This window comes from Sciurus vulgaris (assembly GCF_902686455.1).
Source record: "Sciurus vulgaris genome assembly, chromosome: 15".
Lineage (NCBI taxonomy): Eukaryota > Metazoa > Chordata > Mammalia > Rodentia > Sciuridae > Sciurus > Sciurus vulgaris.
This window is the reverse complement of record NC_136476.1, coordinates 27,418,788-27,445,811: the sequence shown is the minus strand read 5'-3', so window position 1 is coordinate 27,445,811 and position 27,024 is coordinate 27,418,788. Positions and strand designations below refer to the sequence as shown.

At 37.1% G+C, this 27,024-nt stretch overlaps 1 protein-coding gene across 3 annotated transcripts in view; it reads left to right on the top strand.

Moving 5' to 3' along the window:
* Nucleotides 1–24,963, top strand: part of PTPRD (protein tyrosine phosphatase receptor type D) — a gene marked incomplete at its 5' end in the record, with an annotated part of 242,588 nt that extends 217,625 nt beyond the window's left edge. For all 3 annotated transcript variants that reach the window (XM_079112996.1, XM_079112995.1, XM_079112994.1), the window contains 7 exons: nt 10,791–11,076; nt 11,500–11,678; nt 12,288–12,414; nt 13,508–13,633; nt 16,373–16,527; nt 19,510–19,645; nt 21,279–24,963. In XM_079112996.1, the coding sequence (XP_078969122.1) occupies nt 10,791–11,076; nt 11,500–11,678; nt 12,288–12,414; nt 13,508–13,633; nt 16,373–16,527; nt 19,510–19,645; nt 21,279–21,347 (1,078 nt within the window). In that variant the 3' untranslated portion in view covers nt 21,348–24,963. The remainder of the gene's footprint in view (nt 1–10,790; nt 11,077–11,499; nt 11,679–12,287; nt 12,415–13,507; nt 13,634–16,372; nt 16,528–19,509; nt 19,646–21,278) is intronic.
* Between the last annotated feature and the right edge of the window lie 2,061 nt (nt 24,964–27,024).

Genomic DNA, 27,024 nt, shown 5'->3' with positions numbered 1-27,024 from the left:
ATATTTATATTTTTTTAGTTGTCAACGGACCTTTTATTTATTTATACGTGGTGCTGAGGATTAAACCCAGTACCTCACATATACTAGGCAAGCATTCTACCACTGAGCCACAACCCTAGCCCTAACCTCTGATTTAGTGCTTTCAAAACAATTAACTGTTATGTTTAAATAAAGATAATAGCATTTTGAAAAACAAAGTAAAACCCTTCCAGATCTTGCCACATGGGAAAACATTGATAAGCTTTGCAAAATAAAAAGTTCTAAAGTGTAAATGTTTTCCAGATACCTTCCAGTGCCTCTTCTACTTAACCTATGGAATTGTTGGTGGTAATGGTGAGCCCGCTGTGTGGCCTGAGCAGATTGTATACATTGTAGTCTGTGTGATGATTATGTCCTTGGGGTTGAGCAGTATACAACCCTTGCAACTTTGTTCGGCTGTCCTGGTAAATGGTTTTATCTTTTTTCTAAAAATACAAAATTTTGTATTCTTCTAAACACAATTGAGAACACAGACTGACTGATGTGGCCACTTACAAAGAATATCTCTGTAAATGATGTAGTTTCTTGTACTTTCATAGCATTAGTCAGTTGACCTCTATTCAGATTTGTTAACTACCAATTATCAGAGCTGGCTGACTCTGTTTCTGTTCATGCGTAATGGCCTCTTCTATCCTGTAAAATGAGACCTGCTGCAGCATATTCAGGTGTTTTTTATGTAAACATATTAGCCTTCTAATTTATCTTGAGCATTTTAAGAATACAGAATGTGTTTGGCAGATAATGTTGGGACAGAGCCAAGATAATGCAGAAATCTTTAGAGGATTTCTGTTTGAATCTACATATTTCCCGGGAAGAGTCAGATTTGGCTCTTGTAGGCGTATTTCTTTTAGGAAATTACCCTTCACCCATTATGGAAAAACAAAATGTCCTGAGAAAATATGAGCTGGATATATTTACCCTTGACCTTTAAATTTCTAGACCAGGGTCCCTATGAAGCAGATCAGAGCTCTGTGTTTAGACTTTGTTTCTTCTATGTTGACGAAGTCTGAGCGCCTTTTGATCCTCAAAGGCTGCCACCAAAGCATACCGTGCACTTTACCTATCAGAGTGATCACAGTTCTGGGTTATCTTGGCCGAACTCTAGCTTGTTCTAACTGCCAAAAATTCTCCTCTCCTTGATGACTCCTGTATCCCCTACTTTCTGAAACCAAATCCTTTAAAGCTAGCACTGGATGGCAGGAGCAAATCTGAGCTGCAGAGAACTAACAGCACCACGCAGACCTCTCCTGAGAATCTTCTCTAGGAGAGGCAATATTCCCAAGGTATAGAGAACAGGATTCCATCAACTCCCTCTGCTTCTGGAACCTCAACTCTATTGACTTAAATTGTGATTTTTTTATTATAATACTTTTTTCTTTTGTTTTAGATTCCTTTTTAATTTCATTATTGTATGATTATGTTGCCATTCTTAAAAAAAAAGAAAAAAGCAGTCAAACTTCAGTTTCAGTTCACCCACACTACCTAAATCACCAGTTCTTCCTCTCAAAGGTAACTTGCGTATCTTTCCAGGTTGTGTTCTATGTATGAACATGTGTTCCTATAGACATATATTATCTCCTTGTGTGAACTTTCTAAAACTGTAGGTGGTACCGGGATGTATATGTGGTTCTGAGAGCAACATATTTAGGACTTACTGTCTTAGAAACTTTTTTTGGAGAGGGTCAGTACATAGATTCATGTCATTCTAACTTTTCATAGTATTGATGGTATTGAGAGAGCATACTTTAACCGTTTCCTTAGTCAGTTAATCTGCTATTTCAAATAATGCTTCAGTAAAAATCTCTTTAAATTTCTCTGAACATATTTATTCATACAGACCTCCATAACAGATTCTAGAAGTAGTACTGGATCAAAGAGCATGTGCATTTTAATTTTTAATTAACAACACAAAAGTGCCCTCAAAGACAACTATATTATATAAGCATATAGTCTGTGTTCAGTAACACAGATAAATTCTGCATTTCAATGACATTTCCAAAATATTTCAATTTACTTTTGTAATATATGCAAATGAAATATACAGGTGAATATTTTATGTCAAAGAATCTATATAACTTTTCTGGTCTATCTGGATAAAAGAGAGGCTAGAAAATACCAAACTATTCATGAATCAATTTTTGGTAGACCCTTAAATTGTGTAGAGATGCCCAGTATAGTAGCATATTAAGTTAAATGATTTTACACCAAGAACAACAGAAAAGTTTCAAAATGGCAGCCTTCTCAGAGTCACTTCACAGTTTTGTTAGGATGACCATTTGAGTAGTCCTGTAAACCTGAATCACAAAACTCAATCCATTCTTACAGATGCCCTTTGTTACAGATTTGCAGTTCATAAATGCCACCCTCATAGCCGAACCATAATATCCATTCAGATTACGAGCTGATAGATGTACAAAATGCTTACCGTGATTTCTGGTTCTGTCTTTGCACCCAACTAAATGATCTGTGAAATTCCCTAATTCTATTGTCCTTCTTTGCCAGATCATTGAAGTATCAGTGAAGGGTCAGCATTAACACTCCACCAAATTAATCAGAAAAGCCAACTCTTAAGCACATCTCCAGAATGATTTTAGCACAAAATAGTCCCCTTATGCCTCTTAATTTTTTCTTTTTGCACATTACTACTGTATCGCATCACGGGACATTAAGCATATTTCAACTCGTGGGACTAACTCAATCATGTTTTTAGAAATTGAAAACAAATGTTGTAACTGGATGAGTGATAATATTGAAGTAATAACAATTTCCTAGTAGGCGTACTTGCTTAATGGATCGTATAGTCTTTCAGCTTGTAAACACTGCAGTGTCCATCACTCACTGAAACTGTTGTTTGTTTGTTTAAAGGCTAAAGTTTAGCAATAATTTGGTTTGCTGCACAAGTCACAACAAATACAGTCTGTGTTCTGATTCTCATTAGTGGAACCATTGTCCTCACCGGAAGATAACTTAGAAAGTTGATTTTACTTTGGGGATAACAGGGACCAACAGAACACTAGACTTGATTTAAAAGTGCTGTCTTCCTCCCTGTTGCTGGGGTTTTCTGTAACATAATAAATAAATGTACTGGATTGTGCTGGCCTCAGCCTGAAGCACAGGGTTATGCACTCCTTTTTTTAAGATATTTAGAAAAATCTGTCTCAGTGCTTGGCAACTACTCTGACAGAAAACAGATAAAAAATAAGGGTGGTTTATCAGTTTTGCTGTTCTTATCATGTTTCAGGTTGAAGGCTGTTGAAATGATGAAAAACAAACAGCACTAAATAGGGTTCCGTCATTATCGCTGCTATGGGGAGCTGAGTTTTTCAGGATCAAAGAAAAATGCATTTGCTTTCAGAACTACAATTCTTCATTTTGAGAGGTACACTGCACTCAGATACTGATGGGTAAAAAAAAAAAAAAGTAAATTGGTGAAGGAAATAAAATATGTGCTGCTATGGGAACTTGGATATTCAAACAAAAGTAGGCTGGCATACTTTTTAAAGCTCTGAATTTTCATCCTTCTGTTTCTTAAGAGAAAAATGGCGCCTGAGGATTGTTGTCTCTGAGCAACTGGAGTGAAACATAAGCACAAATTGTCTCCATCTCATCAAATGAAAAGAATTCTCTTTAACTTTGCTAACATACATTAAAGGAATATTTCCATGCTGGGACCATTCAGGATGTTTCTGTTTGTGTCCTCAATCCAAGAAAGGACCTAACATTTTTAAATATGTACTTTTTTAAAATTTTGCAACTCTAGTTGAGCACCTTCAATTTTCATGACATGGAAATTGGCCCATTATATTGTCAAACCCACTAGAGACGAGGAAGCTGGTGTCCTCAAACTGATCATCACCTAGCATATGGATAATATCTGGGCAGTGGCAGGGCGTGTGGGGGAGCGGGGGTGGGCATAGTATTTGCTGATTTCCTTTTGTTTAGGAAAACAAAAATAAAAACAGTTGCTGAAAGGTGATATAAATTGTCATGGGAGTCCAGGGAATAATAAAACAAGAGGAGAATCTCGAAGGGGCCAACACTTGAAGTGAATCTTGAAGGCAGGTAAATGTCAACAGGTAGAGATGTTAAGGTGCAAAGAGCTGCACAGGCAAAGGCCCAGAGGTAGGAAAACTTAAAACGTGTTTAATTAGATTGATGCCAGGGAAGTCATGAATCTTATAATAAAATATTGACAGAGAGCCATGCCATTTTAATCAGTAGGCCAGGGCCTTTCATGCAGATGAAAATCTTCAACCTTTATATTAAAGGAAAATCCCACAAGTCTTGGGACAAAAAACAAAAACCAACCAAACAAACAAAGCCAGATGGGCTTATGATTTTTTCAGAATGCAAAGGAAAACCCTGGAACAGTATGTTTACTTTGAGGAGATGATACTGGATTTTAATCCTCCATATAAACCAAGTTGCTGGTCATATGGGAAAGAAAAACAAAAACACAAAAACAATTTGTCAGATATGCACGGCATCAGAAATAATATTCATGTGCATTTTATATGAAACATTATCCAAAGACATATTCTATCCAACCAATAGATTGATCAAAGAGCTCAAAAATAGATGAGCCATTTCAGAAAGATGAGCTATTTAGCATGTAAAACAGAATTATTCTATAATTGCTGTTAATATACTTATAAGTCTGAAAAAATGTCATAAACAATATTTAAAGTGGGTAATTAATATGTGGAGCATGATTGCTTTTTCCCACTGCCTTCTAGCCACTGGCTCTTTTTGCTATTGTTACTCAAATGTGCCAGGTTCTCTCCCAGTGTCTTTTACAGGGCATTCTTTTTCTCCACCCTTCTTCGGGTAAGCAACAGTTGCTTGTCCTTGAGGAATTGTATTGGCCTTCTGGGGCTGCCTTAACAAAGCACCACAGACTGAGTGACTTCCACAACAGAAATCTGTTTTCTATGGTTCTGGAGCTGGAAGTCCCAGCTCCAGATGCCTGCAGGGTTGATTTCTGGCCTTTCTTTCTGTGAAAAGACCGTCTTCCCACGGCCTTTCCTCTGTATGGAAAGTGCTCTCATCTCTTACTTCTACACGGATGCCAATTCTGTCTCATTAGGGTTCCCACTTTATGACCTCACCTAATCTTAATTCTCTCCCTGAAGGCCCAATTGCTAATATAGTCATTCTGGGGGATTGGAACTTCAATGTGTGAATTTTGAAAATGGGGACACAGTTCCATCCTTAACAGGTATCAATCTGAATGACATTTCCTCCAGTGTGCTCTCTTGCCAGCAGCTTGCATGTTTGCCTCGCAGAAATTGTTGAGATTTATAATTGTTTATTCATGTGACTATTAAATGTCTAATTTCCCCCACTAAATAGTAACATCTAAGTTGAAAGCATTTTGGTTTTTTTTTTTTCATGGCTTCTTTGATGTCTTAGCACATGGTAGACACTGGGTAAATGTTTATGGAGTAAGGACCTATAGGGCTTTATAAGTATACACAAATGTAGAAAGCAGAACAAAGTAATGGTCACTTTCCTGTCTGTCCCTGGATAAAGGGAATATACAAACAAGGATAGTATATGCTGCTACTGAATGTGTACCAACCAACTTGGAATGGGAGGTATAGTATAACAATCAGCATAGTATTTGCTGGTTTCCTTATTGCATATAAATATTATCATCATGGTTGATATCTAGCTACAAACCTGGGTTCACTAGGCAGAGATGTTTAGTGGCATATCATTGTATAATTTTCATCTCAATAACTTGAGTAATATAAAATAATTTAAAAGCAGAGGGTTTTAAGTATTGTATTTGTTTAAGCACAAATCCTGAAAAATGGATAATTGGCTTTTGTCAGCTCCAGCACACCACTGATGAATAGTTGAATATAATCACAGAGTTGAATGTATAAAAATATATGATTTATTATTGCAGGGCAAGAGGCAACAACAAGCCAAGGTGATTTTTTAATTTTATACTGGAGTGTCAAGGAGAGAGGTTGAGAGTGGGAGGAGTAGATTTGAGAGGAGAAATTGCTGACTACGCTTGGAGTCTGTTTAATTTTGAGAAACTTGAGGGTGTTTTGAGATATAGGTCTTCCCCTTGTGCTCAAATAAAGGGCCATGGCTTTGGGACGCCTTTGTATGGAGACTATTACTGAACCATGACCGGGAATGAGAGAATGGAGGATGGAACCTTGGAGCATTATCCACCTTTCAGGAAAAGGCAATGCTGTGTAAAACAGGTCAAGAAATGCAGATGAAACAATCCAAAGAGGCACATGGATCAACAACACAGGAATCAGACAACCAAACAAAAATTACATAGTGAAGCACTGTCTGAAGGGGCACCAATTTGTGAAGATGACATTTAGAGTTCGACTTTGGTGGTGGTTTCCAATTTAACAGGAAGTCCTCCCTCTCAGAATCAATGGAACCATGACACAAGACCACCACACAATTCTTTCTAATGAATTTCATCTACCACATGTTTTGGGTTACTCTGTGCTTGGGATAGTTTCCAAACCTCCTCCCTTCCTACTGTCAACCTCAAGAGGACATCTGATGTTTCCCATACTCCCTCAGCTAGTGTCATGGAAACAAGAAGGGCTTTTCAAGGAAACCACATTAGGGGTAGGCAAACAGCTAAAGGGAGATTCTGGAGGAGTAGGCTACAACAGAGCCACCACATTTGGCAATTGCTGCTGACCCCAATGGCAGATAGCAATATGAAGTAACAGGGGTGCTGAGAAACATGCTGCTAAATGTTAGCATCTCAAACCTGCATTTGAGTCTCAGCTCTGCCACCTGCCATGCACTATATGACTCAGAGAAGTGCCCAAATGTTATGAATCAGGCAAGGGAAAAAGAAACCAGCATTTACTGAATGCCATGCAGGCATCAGGCACTGTGGTGGGAAGGCTCTTGACTGCTATCTCATTTGCCATGACAACATGTGTGAAAACACATGTGAAAGCACAAACGTAAGGTGATATTTGTTGGCAATAGGCAGAGAAAAGGGAGACCAGCTTGAAGGGGTAGATTACAGCAAGACTTTAACAACCAAATCTCTTAACGATTTGGGAGTGACTCTAGCATAATTTTGGAAGCATCACATCACCTGCTCCTTGCTGTGAACCTTGGGTAGAATTTTTTTGAATACACTTTGTAAACACCTCTTTCTCTGTGTTTCTAGAACACTCAATATGTTTAAGGCAGCCTTAAGACAATAGATGATTATACGTACTCAATAATGAGTTAATTACTGCTGTCAGATTTAAGGAAAAAGAAAATGATAGGAAAACCCTGCCATCTAACAAGTTTATTTTGCAAATAAACTGAATAATTTTTTGACTTTCTGAATGTCACACAGCCATTGGTATCGAGAAAAAGTGCTTTGAATCTCACAGTCTTGCATCTTACGTCAAGCTAGACACACATCTAATATGTAATATTAATATATAAACCCCTCAAGAACTCTTCACCCTAGAGGAGAGATAACACATAAATTCTGTATCAGCAAAAATGGGCAGTGTACAATATTTTGTGTTTTGTGGGAGGATAAACTGTTCATCATAGACTTTTTTCTCTTCTCATAATTCAAGATTTAGATTCAGGTGCATATTTGATTTTATTTCCCTGTGTTTTTTTTTAATTTATTGTAAACAAATTGGATACATCTTGTTTCTTTGTACATGAAGTAGAGGCATACTATTTGTGTAATCATACATTTACATAGGGTAATGGTGTTTGATTCATTCTGTTATTTTTTTCTTTCCCCCACCCCTCCAATCCTCCTTTTCCCCTCTATACAGTCCCTCCTTCCTCCATTCTTGCCTCCCTCCCACCCCCATCCCTGTTTTTTTGAAAGAGTACAATCAAGAAATGATAATGCATTATAGAATTGGAGTTATTCCTCCTAGTTTTACAAGATTCTGTAGTATCTTTCTGCCAGACAATAGAACCACGTATCATCCAGACATTTAAGTGGTCCCTGATGCATATTTTAAGAAAATACTGCGGCCAGTTATCTAGAATTGACTTGATATACAAGGTTCAATTATAAGACTTAAAATGTGGTTTCTACTAGGAAGCGCTCCATGAAGTTGTATCCACTTAGAAGCAATGCCCAATTAAAATGAAGACAATTTAGAAAGACAACACAGAAAAAAGTAAAAGATGATACTCACACTTTTACAGTGTTTGAAAGAAACCCAGAAAGATGAACATTTTGCCTGTTAAATCTGATATAAGGCCTTCTAACTGCAGTTCAGTTGTGTACCAGGAGACCAAAATGCAGAAACCACTTAATGTTTTCAGTCTCCTCATTCCCTACCAGGCACTATGCACGGTGATTTTTAGATATTATTTACATATTTCCCAAACTTCAGCTGACACAGAATTTCATTCAGATTGAAAGAGTCTGCTTCCTAAGTAGGTTTTCCTTACCTTGGATCAGCTGCTCTTCCTAAGTAGGTTTTCCTTACCTTGGATCAGCTGCTCTTTATATGCCAATCACAAATTCACTTACTTATTCCACAAACATTATTGAATGCTTAGTGTATACACTTGGTGCCGGCACATACAAATGCAGTTCCTGCTTTCAAGATGTGTGCTACTGTTTATGAATGGCTACCCTTTCAGATTAATTAATTACAAAGTTTGGGACTATAGTAGAGGGATATTAAGGTACAAGGGGATCTAGGGAAGAGGAGGGTTCATCCTAGCTGGGGATGTGGGGATAGAGAATGACAGGGAAAACTTGCCACCTAACAAGTTTATTTAGTAAACTTGATGAAATGGAACTTCATGGATCTCACTGCACTGGAACTGCTGTGCTAACTGTGCTCCATGTAAATATCAGGTTTCTAATTGGTTTGGGGCTAATGATTTTGCTATGATTTCTAAAACGTTATGTACCAAGAAGACTTTTGCATGGTATCTCAAAGTCCCATCAATTTGTGGGCTTAAAACCTGAATGGGGTTTTGGAATCGGCATGCAAGGACCCTTTGGCATAGGACATAAAGCAGTAGGCAATTTTAAAATAGTGCTTGTATCAAATTCTTTCATTTAGCCTAGTCTACAAACTGCAGGTTCCTGTGTGGAAGCTGGATTTGATCTACATTGTTCGGTAATGAAAGTATTGTTTTGTTAAAACATATGTTCTCTTACCACCTTACCACATAGCACCAGAGAGAATTTGCCATTTTAGTTGAGACAAGCACCCCAGTGCTCATTAAAGTCATTTATTTTGGAGTTCTGGTATATTCCTGGCACAAGTATCCTGGCAGACCTATGAATATTTTCACGTATAGTTTCCAGAGCCAACAGTATGATTTTATAAGTCATTTCTTCTTGTTTGCTATTCCAGCACTCTCCGTTCCCCATCATTCCTGTCCTTCGGGTCCCATTTCAAATGCCACATCATCTACAAAACCAAAATTCTTTTTTCTCCTCTTGTATAACCGTTATGCAAAGTATTACATTCTTTGATAGAGTCTGAGATCTTGAAGATGAAAGTCATCGTTATTATTGCATCCTACTGCACCTAGTAAAGTACTTCATTGTTCTTTGAAAAGAGGGACAGTCTAGTTGGGCAGGCAATTAAATGAACTCTTAGACACACTGATGACAGCAGTTGGCCTATAACAAATGAAGGAAGCTATCCATTAGCTGCTAAGGAGGTGATCTATACCTGTTCTTGTTGATTGTGTGGGTAAACAAGTACGATCAAAAGAAAAAGTATTTTGGACTGAACCATTTTTGACACATAAACGCACTACTCAGCCTGAAGGATTTGATAAATAATAAGCATACAAGGTTTACACTGAGGTTGTGAAAACACAGAAGTATTATTTTCTTAGTATTCTTTTCAACTAGAGGATGTTCCATTGTTTCAAGCATCTGACTCTCTAATCCAGTCCAGTAAATTGGATGCTCCTTGGAATGGCAGGTCTTGTTTAGCCATTATGTATTGTTGACTTTCTAGTGTTCTCTTCCTTGAATCTTTTTCTACCAACTGGAAAGTGACCCACGAGTCTTCAAATAATGGAATTTTAAAAACACCTCAGAGCTCTTCCAGGAGCAAAGATTGAGGTCTTTATTTTCCCACACAAAATACTTGGGATTTCACCTGGAATTTTAAAATAACATTCAACTGTGGAAGAAAACGGAGTAAAGGAACATATACTCTGTACCAATGGCTTTGCATTAAAAATCGCTTTCAAAATTACTCTGCTATTTTTAGTGTGCAGCATTTTAATATATTAGTTATGTACATCTCGATAGGTTGGTTTTGGAACTTCCTTACTGGGTTTTAGAATATGAGGTGTTTTGAGTGATTTGCTAAATGCTTTATTTTTTGTAAACTGAACCACAGTATACAGTATTTGAAAAAAAAAAAAAAGCCTACTTAGATCATGACCAACATTTAAAAGTAGCTTCTAAAATATAAATCGCCTCAATATTTGTATTTTTACATAATGTTTTTAGAAATACCCATTTTGCATTGTGTGATCAAGAAGCATGATAATTTTGGATTTAGTATTTCTGCCTTATGAAATTAAGCCAATTTTACTCAATATTTGTTCCCCTACATTCTAGTAATGGTACCTTAATACTTTTGACTTTACAGTGATCGAAAATCATCACAATAACTACTTCAGTAGACTTCCTGAGTATTAAACGTAGTGAATAAGGACAACAAAGATACTTTTCGTATGTGTTGGTTCCCCGATAATTTAGGCTTTTCTTTTCTCTGTTTGCCTTGTAGTGCGGGAGTTGGTCGGACTGGTTGTTTCATTGTAATAGATGCCATGTTAGAAAGAATAAAGCATGAAAAAACTGTAGATATTTATGGCCATGTAACTTTAATGAGAGCCCAGAGGAATTACATGGTTCAAACAGAGGACCAGTACATCTTTATCCACGATGCACTGTTGGAAGCAGTGACTTGTGGAAATACCGAAGTGCCAGCCAGAAACTTGTATGCCTACATCCAGAAGCTGACACAAATAGAAACGGGCGAGAATGTCACAGGCATGGAGCTCGAGTTCAAGGTATGGCATCAGACATGATGTGGTTATTCGGGAGCAGGTCATTTCTGGGATTGTCTTTGAGAAGTGGCCTTCCTTAACCTTTCAAATTTGGAAGTACAAGATTCATTTGACCTTCAGGATCCCCAGGTATCTGATTATAAAACAATTTCTTCCTCTTTTTCCTTTCTATTCCTAACAATACCTTGAGCCCTTTTGTGTCTTAATTTGAGAGCTCAGACTCTCGGAACGTAGCATTTTAAAACTTTGATAGGCAATTTGAAGTAATCAGGTAGATGTAAAATGCACAGCAGTGTGAAGAGTCATTTATTTTAAAGCAAACAAGATTTATATCTAAAAACAACATCTTGGCTACCTTCCATTCAATCCACTGGCTAAAATTATCTTTGTAATTTTTCTTTTTTTTTTTTTTTTTCTATTCAACAGCGTCTAGCCAGCTCAAAAGCTCACACCTCAAGATTCATCAGTGCCAATCTTCCATGTAATAAATTCAAAAATCGCCTCGTTAATATTATGCCATATGAATCCACAAGGGTATGCCTGCAGCCTATCCGAGGAGTAGAAGGATCTGATTACATCAATGCCAGTTTTATTGATGGATACAGGTATATACTCTTGCTCTCCTGACAACCCAAAGCCTTGATATTTACATGTGCCCTAGTTTCATAACCAGAAAGAATTTCATCTCAATTCAAAGCCATTTTCTTTCTGCATAGGTCAGCATTCAGTACCTTGGTATTTGTTTTTTTTTTATTATATTGGATAGGAGTAAGAAGCAGCAGTTAGGGAGGGTTTTAATCTGACCTTCTGCACTCTTCTTTGAGAAGACAGTTGGATTTGAAAGGTGTTAATAAAGAAGCTGTTTTGCACCATATTTCATAAACTTAATAGATTGCATGAGAGTCATTTCTACAAAATGAAAGTGCATAACTATTTAAGTGATTTGTATGACACATGAAATTGAGCTATTAGCATTACACTAAAATTTAAATAGTAATGATAAAGTCGTACATCATAATATTAACAAAGCAATTTATTTTGCAAAATGTATTAAATGCTCTTGTTTGATTATGTAATGTGAAAGGGAATTTACTGCAATTGCATTAATAATGTATTCATTTTCTATTACCAGGTTTGATGTTTACAAATCAAGTGTGAGCTTTTGTATGTTCTCGAAATACTTTAACAGGCTCTTTTCACCCTCTATAATTCAGACAACAGAAAGCTTACATTGCTACCCAGGGACCCTTGGCAGAGACCACTGAAGACTTCTGGCGGATGCTGTGGGAACACAATTCCACCATTGTTGTGATGCTCACCAAGTTGCGTGAAATGGGCAGGGTAAGTGTGTCACCTCCTAAGAGATTCACTCTCCAGAGAAGAGGGGATTTCATTTTACCAAAATACCAACCTCATTTCTTTTAAATACAGATGCAATATGGACTGTTCATTACTCCTTGTTGGTTTCTAATTTGCAAAACCACATGGAGCTCTTTGTGTATTTTGAGGAAAGATCTACGTGATTTGTTTTCAAGGAAGCGCTATCATGGAGACAAATAAGTCAGCAGGTGCTCCTGTTGGATTTATGTGTAATCCAGCATTACTTCCTTTTGCTCTGGACAGGCTGGACTTTAATGAATAAATGTGGTATCATCTGTGTGAGGGAACTTGAATTTCTTCCATTCCTGGGGCTAATTTTTACTTGCCTACCTTGACTGACCACTAAATGTGTTGGAAAGTTACATAGTTTCTCCAAGGTTATAATCCCAGACGTATTTAAATGATGACTCTAAAATATTCATAATGGAGTATTACAGATACCACTTAGATTCAGAACACATAAGCATTTTGACGTATTTGTTAAAGGAATTTTCTTTTTTCTTTGTATAAATTAAAATGGTAGATATACAGCTAAAACCCAACTTTTAAAGCCCATAGAGAAAGCAAAAATAATATCAGTGTACGAAAGTAACTGACTTATTCTGATTTTGCATCTGACGCTCTACAGGGCTTACTCAGCTCATTAAGACTGCCTGAGCCCCAGGTTCCTCAGTGGTATTGGACCAGATCAATTCAGAAGTGTCTTTCTATATTCACCTGGATGATTTTCCAAACCACAGTAGTCCAAGTCAGCTGTGGTGGTGTGATGCCAATTGGATAATTTATAGATAGAAAGATACTTGCCCTGTTGAAGTGTTCAACTGATGTGTATTAAGCAATTGCTGTATGCCAGGTCCTGTGCTGGATATCATGGGCAAATATCAAAACAGATGGTTTCCCTATCCTCAGGGAGCTTTGGATTTTCAAACAGAAAATGAATTAGATGCACTTGGAATGGCCTTGATTTTCAAAATTTTATTAGTAAAAGAGGTGATGTATTGACAGGCAATTTTATTTATACTTCATGTAGTTTAACATTGATCCCTCCTTTCAGGAGAAATGCCACCAATACTGGCCAGCAGAACGATCTGCAAGATACCAGTATTTTGTTGTAGATCCTATGGCTGAGTACAACATGCCACAGTATATCCTAAGAGAATTCAAGGTCACAGATGCCAGGGTAAGTTGACAGTCTTAACCATTAGCTGAAAATTCATCCAAAATACACTTTTCTGGGAAAAACATTGGCCAAGTAGCCATACTCCCAGAGAGAAAAGAAATCACCCATTCTGGATGACTTTTTTTTTTTTTTTAAACATCGGAGTAGCTTTTCCTCTGTCTGGCAAGCATTCTCACAAACCCAGATTTGGCTTTCATTCAAATGAAACATCTGGCAGCCCAACTTTGGGGATGCACTGGGCGAGTGAGTATGTTGGGAAACATTTACTGATTGGTTGGCTGTGCTTACATTCACCTTCTCAGCTCATTCTCTTGGAGGTTTTTTGATTTCTTCATTACTTGAGGCTGTAAATATGTTGTTGTTTTGCAAAGCCCTTTAGGTCATGTGGGCTTGGAGGTTAATTTGGTATGATTTTAAAACTGCAGAGCAAATGGCATTCTTTAGAAGAATCTGACAAGCTTTGCACATTCTAATTTGATTCCTGGCATGGTTTATTCCTCGGTGTGCTAATATGTCTGTCCACGAGAGCTGTGCACCCACGACCCTTGTTGGCTAATTTTCATTCTGCATTTTTTATCAAGATTGCTGGGTCCAAGGTTCATCCCTGATGTAAGATGTTCTGTGCATAAACTTTAATGTCTTTGCCTTTGGCCATTCTCAAACCATGATTACAAATACTTATTAGGGGAGACTGGGTCAGTTCAAAGCCCTGCTTTGTTTTAGGCACTGTCACAGTGGGTGGGTTGAGTAAAACTCCAGGGTAAAGCTATTTACTAGATCCATTTTATTTTTTTCCTGGAAATCAGCTTTCTTCAGACTCACATTTGGAGATCATGTACTAATGCCCAGAGTTTTCTCTCTCTACCCAAAGAGAGAAAGTGGTTAGGAGTGTTGGCCATGATGACAGATTTGTTAATCCAAAATGTCGAAGTAATAACTACCCTAAAGACAGCAATGTTTATGGTTTCATTTTTGAGTTGTTCGAGCAGGTATGCCTAGGTGACCAACCCTAATCTTAAGAGAAGAAAAAAATGCCTTTTCAGCATATGTGAGCAAAAATCTTAAGTTAAGTCACCAATTATTTCTGACAGTGGAGACCAGGAAACAGGAGACAATGGCAGAAACATCTTTACTACTCCATATATTTCCAAATTAAATCTGATTTCAATAGGCAAAGGAAATATTAAGAACCGCTTGCATGTTCTCTTTTTAAAGTCTCCCTGTGATTGTGTAATTTTCTTAGCTACCACAGCACTTGCTGTTTGTGCTCCTGGTGTGCTTCTAATCTCAACTTCTCAGTTCAGAAAACAAGTTGGCACTTGAGAATACAGTATTGTTTAACAGGTAACCTTTAAATGGAATCAGGTGGTCTCTCCTCCAAACAGTAAAGGTTTGTGCATGTGACCTCTTCGTGCTGTTAAAAGCAACTGTGGTCAGAAATGAAATCCCCAGGACATTCAGAGGAGAACAAACCCACATTACCTAGCTTTGCTTTCCAAACCTTTTCCAGGAATAGGAGGAAGTAAATCATGCTTCTATGGTAACCATTTACAAGTTCGTTATGGGGCCAAGCAGTTATTTCTATATTCCTCTGTGTTCTCACAAAGTCTATATGATCTTCCTTTTCTACCTCCACCCTCAAATAGTATCAGTCAGGACGCTAATCTGTGCCTATAGGAACCACCAGGCTAGGTGAGCCACCCTCTTCTCAGTATGACTGAAGGAGAACAATCAAGTCTCTGCCATTTACCCAGAATGTTGGGAACAGGATGCCTATATGGGAAAGAAGTATATAGAAAGGAAGAAGCCTCTTCCAATGGGATCAGCCTTCCTAGGCTAGAAGTTCGGATTCTCTCTCTCCTGATAAGTCAAAGGAGAAATTTGGGTGGGCATGATTACTATTCCTGCTTCTGTGAGCTGAGGTCCTTCTGCTCCAGTGTTTAAAAAAAAAAAAAAAAAATCCTGAAAGAATAGAAGTGGTTAGTGTCTTTTCTTCAAACTGTCATACTTCACCAGAGCAATTTCACCTAGTCACTTTAGTGAAGAAACATTTGGATTGTTTTCTTTCTGCCTTTTGGATTGTCTCTGTACAAGTACCCCACAGCCTACTTAATTCCTGTCATCAGCCAGGAAGAGTTCTTTTAAGAAAAGGGCATTTATTTGCAAAAAAAAAAAAAAAAACTACTTTCACCTCCTTAAGGAATATTTCACTTCCAGTTCAACAACATAGGCATCTGCTGTGTCCCTTGCCATGGTTAGAAACTATGCCTCTGAGACAGGTGGGGCATCCAGGTTAACAGCATCTACCTGGTTAGTGTCAGATCCTTTAAATGTCACCATTTGGCATTTGACAATGTTAGAAATAAGCACAGAAGATGTGAAATTATGGTGACAACACCAAAACCTCTCTTTTCTGGATATTCCTTTTCATATTCAGAAGTTAACAAATTTTGAAGTTTCTGAAAGAATACAGACCCCAAACTTTGGGTCTCAGAAACATTAATAGAACTATTTGGTTCCTATCAAAGAAGCTAGGTTTTTAACAAGGCATTATGAGGAAATGAATTTGATTTAAACATAATAGCAGCTAAGATAGTAACACATTTAACTCAAAACTTAAGTGTGTGTCTAACTTTTTCTACTCTTTTCATTTTTGGGAAAAAATGATTACTCTTGTGGTCTGTGCATTTGCTGCCCCCTCCTCTCTCTGTGGCCTGGTGTGTGGTTTTCCCTGTAAAGGACGGCCAGTCCCGAACAGTGAGGCAGTTCCAGTTCACTGACTGGCCAGAGCAAGGAGTGCCAAAGTCTGGAGAAGGATTTATTGACTTCATCGGCCAAGTCCATAAAACAAAAGAACAGTTTGGCCAAGATGGACCCATTTCAGTCCATTGCAGGTGAGTTGAAAAATCATGAATGCTGACTTTCCCTTTGTGATTAGTTCAGTAATAACATTGAAAATAAGTATTATTGTTGTGAATCTGCATAGTTGAAAATTTATTCTCATAAATATGTTGCGAAAAATCAGAGGAAAATTTTTTATCCCCCAAATTTACCTTTTGTAGGGGAAAAAAACAAACAAACAAAAAAAAAAACTCTGATTTTCCTTGCCAGGAAGTATTGGTATTTTCCCTAATCATAATTTATTGTGCTAATCCGTTCTATTCTTATTTGCTTTGCTTTCATAGCACTGCACTGATAACTATCTTCCTGTATCTTTCTCTTGTGTTTGTCTTCTTGGAAAGCCATAAATAGCTATCAAGTCTTAATGACAATACTAATTCTCACCAGTCGATAAGTGATTCGAATGGTACCTCACTTAAAAATGCAATTTGCTTGAAAATTGTTGCTACATCAGAAAATGAAGCACCTTCAATTTAATTATTTTTAACAGTTTCTAGAACATTTTATAATTTAAGTCATTGAAGTTAATAGAAATACCAAGTAAACGATTTAGACATTCACCATAAATTTAGTGCTTTTGGAAGGTACTATGCAAAAAAACCTATGGTAAACGGAATTTATCTAATTTTACTTCAACTACCATATTTTAGGAGGGTAGCAAGTTTCTAATCTTTTCATGGTCCCAGGAGTTTATCAGGTTTATTTATTTTTTGGTATCAGGAATTGAACCCAGAGTTGCTTAACCACTCAGCAACATCCCCAGCCTGTTTTTATTTTTCATTTTGAGACAGGTTCTCTTTAATTTGAGTAGGGCCTTGCTCAGTTACCGAGGCTGGCTTTGAACTTGTGATCCTCCTACCTCAGCCTCCCAAACCCTGGGATTATCAGGTTTCTTTTGCTTTGATATCTTAAAGAAAAAAAAGTCTATAGTTCTTAGTGACACTGAAGGCAGAATCCAAAAACAATACAGATATTAGACTGGGACTTCAAGATATGTGTTCTCATCCTGGTTCTACTCCTTTGTAGCTCTGTGACTTTAAATTTCTCTAGACTTTAAATTTTCTCAGCTGATTTCTAAGAGCCTTACTATCACCCCTTTCTTCTCAGGTCTATTCTGTGAGAAAGAGATTTTACTTTTACACATTTGCTTTATGCTGAGTTCTCAAAAGTCTTTTGCTCTCTACAAACCAAAGAGCACATAGAAAGTGACAGATGGACTCAAATATTCAAAGTAGATGTTGTATACCTGGCTTGAAATATTTGGCATTTCTTTTAATATTGCACATAATTAGCCCAAATGCTAATTTAAACTTTTCCCATATGATCCTTGAGGAAAATAATGTTTAACTTAATACACATTTTAGCTGTGGGCATTCCCACAAGTACATAAGAGTATGTATCTATTATTTTTCATTGCTTTTATCATCACACAAGGATTTAAGCACTTAGTGTAAATACTATGACATGCTCTTCACACACCTTAAATCAATATATTTTGAAGACTTCTAAAAATTTGCTGTTATCTGGGAACTGCCTAAAAATACCACTTATCTAATTTATATCCTATTAAAGTAATGTGCTAAAATCAATAAATTTAGAAGTTATAAGATCAGTGCCTTTCTTGAAAATACTTTGTAGAAAGCCACAAACACTGTATTTTTGTTACAATGGAGCAATTCAATCAACATAAGATAGACTCTGCTATACCTGGACCATTCAACAAAAAAAATTATAGATCACAGTCTCTTAGCACTGAGACGTTCAGGGTTAAAAGGGACCTTCAAGGTCCTCTGCTCCATCTTAGCAGAATCTGTGGCTGCTGTTGGACATCCTCAGTTGCTGTTTAAAGACTGCCTGTGGATTTTAAAGCCTCACTTAACATTTCTGTGTAGAAATTGCAGTTTATAATGGGACACACTATTTATATATGCCTGTCAGCTACATCCCCCAGTAACTGAATCCATCCATTTTCTACAGCCTTTGCCCAAGCGTTACACGTGCCATTTAATTAGGATCTGAAAATGTAGGGATTTTTCAGATTATTCACTGTTTTCCTCATTACCTAAACCTCCAGATGCTTTCCTACTTCTTAAGTGCACAAGAGCTATGAATTCAATTTTCATTCTTGCTGCCGTGAAGCGTCTGGAATTATCTGGAAATAGTAAAGACAAAAGAGAGAAACTCAAAACCTTGGGGTTGTAGTTGCTGATCACCTCAAAACAGAGGTTTCTTTTAGATTAGGGACCCCTTTGAGAATCTGTTGAACATTATGATTTCCATGGAACAAATGACATTTCCCCAACACATACATACATACAGGATATTCAAAACTCTCCCTGAAGACTAAGTGAAAAATCCTCCCATTTCAGAAAAAAAAAAAAAATCTGCTATAGAATCCAAACCAATGTCAAATTTAAGAGGTGATGGGGCACCCTGCAGATTGTCACTACAGAGTACATGATGCACTAGAAAAGTTGAAGATGCCCAGTTTACTTCATCTTCTTCCGAATTGTTTCATTCTTTAAAAATATTTTATAAACAAGGTCTAGAGTGTCAGGATCTGCATGAATAGCATAAACATTTTATTTTTTTTTATTTTATTTTTTTTTGTGTGTGGTGCTGGGATTGAACCCAGGGCCTTGTGCATGCAAGGCAGGCGCTGTACCAACTGAGCTATTATATCCCTAGTCCTAAACTTTTTTTTTTCACCCTCTCTCATCCATTTATTTTACAACATTTGTGTTATTGCTCCTTCTGAAATGGCACATAACCTCAGTTGCAAAGTCATTTATAAGACAATCTCACATGTTATCATGACACACTATGCCAAGAGCAATCCCTTAGTGCACTCAAAACCACATTTTCCTGAACAATGCTGTGGAGAAACTTGAAATGTAGAAGAATGTCCGCCCCCAAGCAAAGGCAGCCCAGAATATGAGCATCTCAAGTAGGAATATTGCCTCTTTTTCTGGCAGTGCGGGTGTTGGAAGAACTGGTGTCTTCATAACTCTGAGCATTGTTTTGGAAAGAATGAGATATGAAGGCGTTGTAGATATCTTCCAGACTGTCAAAATGTTAAGAACACAACGGCCAGCCATGGTACAGACAGAGGTAAGAAAAAGCTGCATGAGTTTTTCATATCTCAAAAGCCTGTGTCTCACTAGAGTCCAGGCATAAGATACTGTGGAAAAAGCATCAAATATTTAATATTGAACCTTATTTACCCTTCTTTAAATGGAGTGAAAATATCTACATCTTAATGTCAGAAATTTATGAGAGTCTGTGTTAAATGGTGATGATTTAGGATAGTTTAGCTTAACACCTACAAAATGGCAATTAATCATATATAACTTTAATGATTAATACTTACCTATTTATATACATAAAATGTATGGTACATAATATGCCCTCTCAGTCCATTTTACTTCAACTGCTCCGAATTAAATATTTGAATCCTGCATACACTGAGAGAAATTAGCTTCCTATTTTCAATAATTGATATGGAAATTCTCAGAAAAATACGAGATCATGATTGAGCCAATCTGGCCTAATGACGGTTCATTTCTAAGGATTACATGAATGAAAGTGTTTGTATTTGTCAAATGGCCATGAAATTATACAATTTACTTATGTGTTCTTAAATTTGTCATTCACAATATCTTCCAGACTTTGATTTCAAAATAATGCCAGCATTTGCTTTGCAATACTTGAAACATTATGTCGGTCTGACAAACTTAATGGGTGTTGGGGGTGACAGAGGGAAATTGGACGTTTAAAAAGCCTTAACACTTAGCCAAACAACTTACTGTGACAAGATAGGAAAGCAAACTCCATTTATTTTGCATTACCATTTTTATTGTAGAAAAATGCACATTTAAGCAAAATAGAAACTATCTACTTTCAGCCCCATTGGCTACCGAAAATAAGTTTCTTTTATGGGGAAGAAAATCCTACTTTGTCTCATCCCTATAGTCATCTATAAATTGTAATTTTTTCCATCTCCCCAACAATGCTCCAATTTATTCTAGTATGACAGCATTCTTCTTTGTTTGTAAAGGGGCATGTTTCATTCTGTTTTATTTTAATGTGGGCCTCTCTAGAACAGACAACTTGCAATCACACTGAATTAAACCAAATTGCACAGGTAGTTTTTGTTGTGGGCAGCCAGTCTTGTGAAAAGCTTGGAAGTCCAGTGCCCTGTGTAAGTGGCTTGTGAACCTGCTGTTCCATCTGGCTTATGTCTGCCTCTCTCACTTACATATGAATATCAGAAGGGATAGTGAGTGACTCTGGGCAGCAGGGTCTCCTGTCCAATCAGAATTTAAACTCAGTTGGCAATAGGAACTATAAATCTGACTTTCTTTAAAGGCCATTTGTATTTCTATCAGCCTCTTTCAACTTACAGACTGAGAATTAGTTATCACGAATAAGGGATCATTGTAAAAGATGACTATGGTAGGATTTGTGGGTTCAGTTGGTGGTAGTTGTTACTACTTGGAAAACAGTTCATACTTGTCTGGAAGGTAATATTCACTGTAGTTGTCACTACTTGGCATTAGGAAACTTCTAGTCAAATTGATTGGTAAAGCTAATGAACATCCCATGTGGCTAATTGCTCTTTGCTCACTCTCACCGACCTGTTATTGGATGAACTGATTAAAGAAGGTAGTGATTTTGTTTCCAGTTTGTTTTCCAATATAACTTTTCATTTTTCTCCTCTTTTCCCATGCCCTGTCTCCTGCAGGATCAGTACCAGTTTTGCTACCGAGCCGCACTAGAGTACCTGGGCAGCTTTGATCACTATGCAACGTAGAAACCCCTGACCCTTTCAGGATTTTTACTACAGGCCCTTCGCTATCCATGGAGTCTCTTCTGAGCCATACAGGGCACTTGAGAAGTCCTTCTTAACTTCTAGCTAACAACCACTTAGTGGGACTATTACACACAAAACAAATTAAAAACAAACTATTCCAGGTGGACCAAGAATTCACAGTTTAATAATCTAACCCGAAAAATAATAAAGAGAATCCTGACTTACGAGGCATCTGAAGGATTTTATTTACAGATACCTTGAGGATTCAAAATAAAGGGAAGAAGAAATCACAGCAAAGAACCACCATCTTGTTCAGATTGCTTGATAGGTACAGAGCGAAATTGCCAGAGTGCTACTGTTCAGCGTGAGATGTTTGCTGGTGTGGCTTCTCACGATTAGACGGACTCTGCTTCAACATCGCCCCTTCCCACCATGCCACTCATAACAGCATCTTAGGGGTGAGGGTGGGGATGTTTAAAAGAAAGTCCTTGATTTAGTTTTTTAGTATTGTAAAGATACTGCTGACCTGTGCTTCATTTCTAACTGTGTAAACTTTTTTTTAACGAAATGTATCATTCGATAAAGTGAATTTTAAAAAGTTACATAACTCTTCATTTTTTATTTCCAAATCGTAGATTTTTTTAAGCTGTCAAACTGTTATCTGTAATATCTTGCTGTAGAAATATCAAATAAGTTGGAAATTTGCACATTTTTGTGCAACACTCTTAATCTACAGTATCAGTCTCATCAGATATTACTTTTACACTTCAATTTTGATTGACAAGAAAGTACCCATTCTCTTCAAATGCTCAAAGAGAATCTTGTTTTGGTTTTGGAATCAACAGGGAGGCGCAAAGTATAAAGTTGCTGCTAACATATATACATATATATCCATATTTTAGAAGGGTGTCTATGTATATATAGACAGTATGTCCACACAAAGATTTAGCTATCATTCAGTTCTTCCACTATTAATTTTCTTAAGGATAGAGCTATCGTAGCATCTTTTTCAGTTTGTCCCTAATTTTATAACATTGGCGTTCCTTATTATCACAAAACTTTAATTTTTTTAAAGGGAAACGAGGAATGCACATCAGTGATTGTCAAACCTCACCCCCTGATTTTCCCCCACCCACCCACCCACCCAGTCATATTCACGAATACTGTTTTGTTCGCCAGGCTTCCAACCAAGTTCGATATTTCTAACACTCTAGTGCAATAAAAAATTATTCAATATCTAAGAGGTGTGCATGTGGGAAAGGTCAGTGCATATCCCTTTAGAGGGGAGAATGTTGTAATATATCAGCTATCAAGTTGTTTAAAAAGTGTATTCAATCGTATATTGTCTATAGTATGTGCTATGAAATTTGCATTTATGATATGTAACAGGGGCAAAGCCAAACTCATGTTACTCTGTTCAGTCAGAAACATTTTGTGGCATACAGCATTCCTGGGAAGTGCTGTACTTTGTTTTGTTTCAATTTTAGTTTTGCATTTAGAGTGCCTTATAATTGATGCCTATTTTAATAGCATTTCCTTTTAGCTTTTGGTTCATATTTCCATTAGTTGTTCCTGTCTGTTACTCTTTCAATTAAAACATTATCTGTTTACCACATGTACAAAAACTCTTTGAATAATATGCATTCCTAGTTTTCAACCAAGTCGGGGATGTTAGTGATTGTACCAGCCCAAAGCACTTGGATAATCAGGGCCCTTCCGTTCGTAATTGTCAACATCAGGAAAAGCTACTTGTTTTATTTATAATCCCTTCCAAATCTGCTCTGGAACATGCAGTAGCTGCACCCAACTTATTTTAGCAACACACATCATTGGCAACTTTGGGATATATTTGATATTCCATTAGGATTTTTCTGAAAGGGGAAATTAATAAATATCTTTCCCCCAAATATTCCAACTTCATTTATGTAGGAAGCCATGGATGGTGGCATGAGTTTGCCACATCACCTTACATGATTTTTTAAGAACCCTCAAAAAAAAAAAAAAAAAAAGAAATCCTAAGAACTCGAACAGAGTTTTGATATCAATATAATATTTTGATTTAATTTTAACTTTATGGATATTCTGCATGGACGGATATTTGTTTTCACATTTTCCCATTGTTAGCAGAATTAAATCCAAGAGACCAAACACTTGCAAGCATCATATTTGAGCACTTTTGTAAAAAAGAAAAAAAAAAAGAAAAAAAAAGAAAATATATATAATACTTTAAAAAAAAAAAAAAAAAAGTATCTAGAAGGCTACCTCAGAATGAGACTCTCTAACCTACATCAGAACCAGAAAAGAATGTGCACTATGTGGGTCTGTTGTTTTCTTTTCGTTTGTATCTTTTGAAGATTTATCCAAGTGCCAGATTACTCAGTGCTGTAATTTTCTTTTAGTGAAACAAAGGGGGTCAGACAGACATTGCCTCATCCAGACACGCCATGTCGGACATGTAGAATCTGATGGAGTATCACACACCAGAACCATCGGCCAGTGAGCAGTTTGTCTCCTTGAAACAAACACTGCCCATGTGGCAAAGGGAAAAAAATGACAATAATCACAGGGAGAAAACGAATGGGATGCATACCATAGACGAAGGAGGCGGAGACTATTCCAGAAATCTTACTGTTCAGGATCTGTTCCTAGAACTAACTCCCTTACTGTCATTGATGTGCATTCCACTCTGTACTTTTCTGTACAACCATTCAAGTTATAATTTCCCAGGTAAACATCTTTATCTGCCATTACCATAAACTTTGAAGTTTTCAATTATTTTCATCATCATAACCAGTACGGTGCTATTATTTACCTATGTACGTGTAGTTATGTATAATTTTGTAATTAGTTACAATGGTAAAAAAAATCAAAATATATAAAAAGTGATTTGTACAGAACTTTATTTTAGCTCTTTTTTAAAAATGATTTGCATGGTTAGACAACGGCGAGGACAGCCAGGGGAGGGAAGGGCCTCTAGGGAACTTTGCACTTTCTATACCTTTGTACTATGCACTGCCCTATTGATTCTACACCCAATAATGTTATTACTTGAACCCATCTGTAAGAAACTGCTTCGGAAATTCATTTATGTGTATGTAAATAATACAACATAAAAAAGGGAATGAAAAAAACCTGCAATAATGCAGATTTTTTTTCTTTCCTCTTTATGTTTGGTTTTGCTTTGTTTTAGCCCCTTTTCTTTCAATTCCCTTTTCATTTTCCTTTTTTGGGTTTTGTTTTTCCTTTGGGTTTATGGGTGCCCTGATACTCCAGCAGAGATCAGAAGGCTGCAGATCCATCCTATCCATCCGTTATGTGGCTTTGCCATCCAAGCTTGGAGTGTCTTTACAAAGATAATAACAGTTGTGTTCTTTGCTCTCGTTTTGGATGCATAGACTGAGAACTTAAAAAATAACTTGTAAAATGGCTTGTTAAAAAAATACAATTACCTCTAATTAGTAGTACGCGTAAATGTTTTACAGAATGAAAGGCGTGCTTTTTATTTTCTTACTTCGTTACATTGGTGGCGAAAGAAGTCTGTATGAAAATCAGTTCTTTGCTGACACAAGTTCCATTTGTTACAAATGAATTCTAATAAAAATGTCAGTGTTATGCAGCCCCAGCCTTTGCTTTTGTCCACTCAAGTGCATTGGTTTTGAATTGGCTATATGTTCCCTCTTCTCTTCTGGTCATCTAGTGAGCCCCTTTGTACTAATAGTAATTCTGTTTACCAGGAGTCTACTATTTACAAGTGCCTGCCTTGAGGTAAGCACTATCCATTGGTAAGTCAATGGGCTCAGAGTTCGCCCACATCCACACAGCAAAGAAAGAGATCATAGACAATGCTTACTTTGTGGAAGATGACTACTGTATAAAATACATTACAATATATGTAAGTATGATTATCTTGAAATGATAGGTGGCTCTCATGCACATAAAAACAGCTCCATTGAGTTACTTTTTAAAAAACTTTCACGAACATGGATTATTTACTCATTCAGTATTATTGAATACCAATAATGGATCAGAACTGCTCTAAGTATTGAGCAAGTAGCTCTGGACAAATACAATAGTGCTATTGTTTACATAGAAGTTATGGTCTAGTCAGAGAAAAATCACACAAGTAACAAAGTTGCACTCAACTGCTATCAAGGAAAATATGGAATCCATGAAGATAGCACTCTAAGTTGTGAGTGATGAAGTCTGATTCCAGGAAAATAGAGACGTTCATTGGCTCATATACAGAAAGTCGAAGGACAGATTCATACTAAAAGAATAGGAGGACACACTCTATAGGCACAACTGAATTCAGAGCTTAGGTCATGTCTTAAAGACCTGACATCTTTCCCCATCTTCCTGCCTGATTTTTTATTAATGTGAATTTTAAGCTCCTCTTTGTGGTTCCTGGAATCTTGAGGACCACAGCACTGCAAGCCAAGCAAGTGGAAGAGTTTACTTCCCTGACAGCAAAAACAAAAGTTCTAGGATAGATTCTTAGGTGGCTTTCTCCTTGCCAAATAGCAATAAATATTCTAATGTAAAAGTTGCTGCTTATCGATTTCATGAGTTAAGGAAAGGCAAACCACTGGTATGTTGGTTAATGGAATCATCAACATCAGGAAAACTACTTGTTGCCATGGAAATGACCGAATGAAACAATCCTATTTATTTAAACCTTATTTTTGAATTCTGATACTGAACTGAATATTAGACTCTTCCTCTTTCTCTTTGCCTAATTAGTCTTTAGTTTTGCAGATTTGATTGTGTAGCACATGATCCTTATCCAAAAACTTAGAACAAGATTCAAAGTATGTTGTTTCTGGTATTTTGATCATTGCAATTATTTTATACAGATATCTGATTAGAATGCCAACGATGACAAAATATAACTGTACATATACACACATGCAGAAATTATTAATTACCCAATTAATAACTAGCTTAAGGCTCTTTTACCTAATCCTATCCAAGATTAAACTTTTTAAAATAATTTCAGTAAATTAAAACATAACTTGTAGAAGCAGAGCAATATGGTGGCTAATATCCTCAATCATTCACTCCTCACAGATGAAGCTAAGCACAAACTACCTTCAGAAAAACTAAGGAAATTAGGTGAGAGACCATAGGGCCTGTTTTTAGTAAAACAAAAAGATTGAAGAAGACAAAGGAAAAAATTACTTTTGTCACCCTCCTTCCCCCAAGCAGCAGTGTAAAGAGAGACACTTCCCACTTGGGGAGAAGGAGAGAGAAATAAGTCCAGGCCTTAAACTTGAAACCCAGAATTGCCCAGTGAAACCCAATGCTAGACAAAGCCCCACATACTGCCAGGCCAATATCTGTAGTTCTATCACTGGAACAGTTTTAGGCCAGGCAGCTGATTGCCTCCACGCCTCCTCCAACTTTGGGTAGCACAGCAGGGAGCAATCTCCATCCTCTGGAGAGCCAGGCAGGAAACACAGTGAGACCCAGAAACTGGTAGAAAACTGAAGGCCCCAAACAAGCCAGAGCTTACAGATGGAATCTCTAGACCATCTCTGGCATCAAGCAGGGACCCGTACACTGGTGAGGCAGACCCAAGTTTCAGCTTCATTAGTTTCAGCCTTGGAGAAGACCGTGGCACACCCATCCTCCTAAAATTATGCAGGCCCCTGTGGCCATAAGATTCAAGCATGACCCA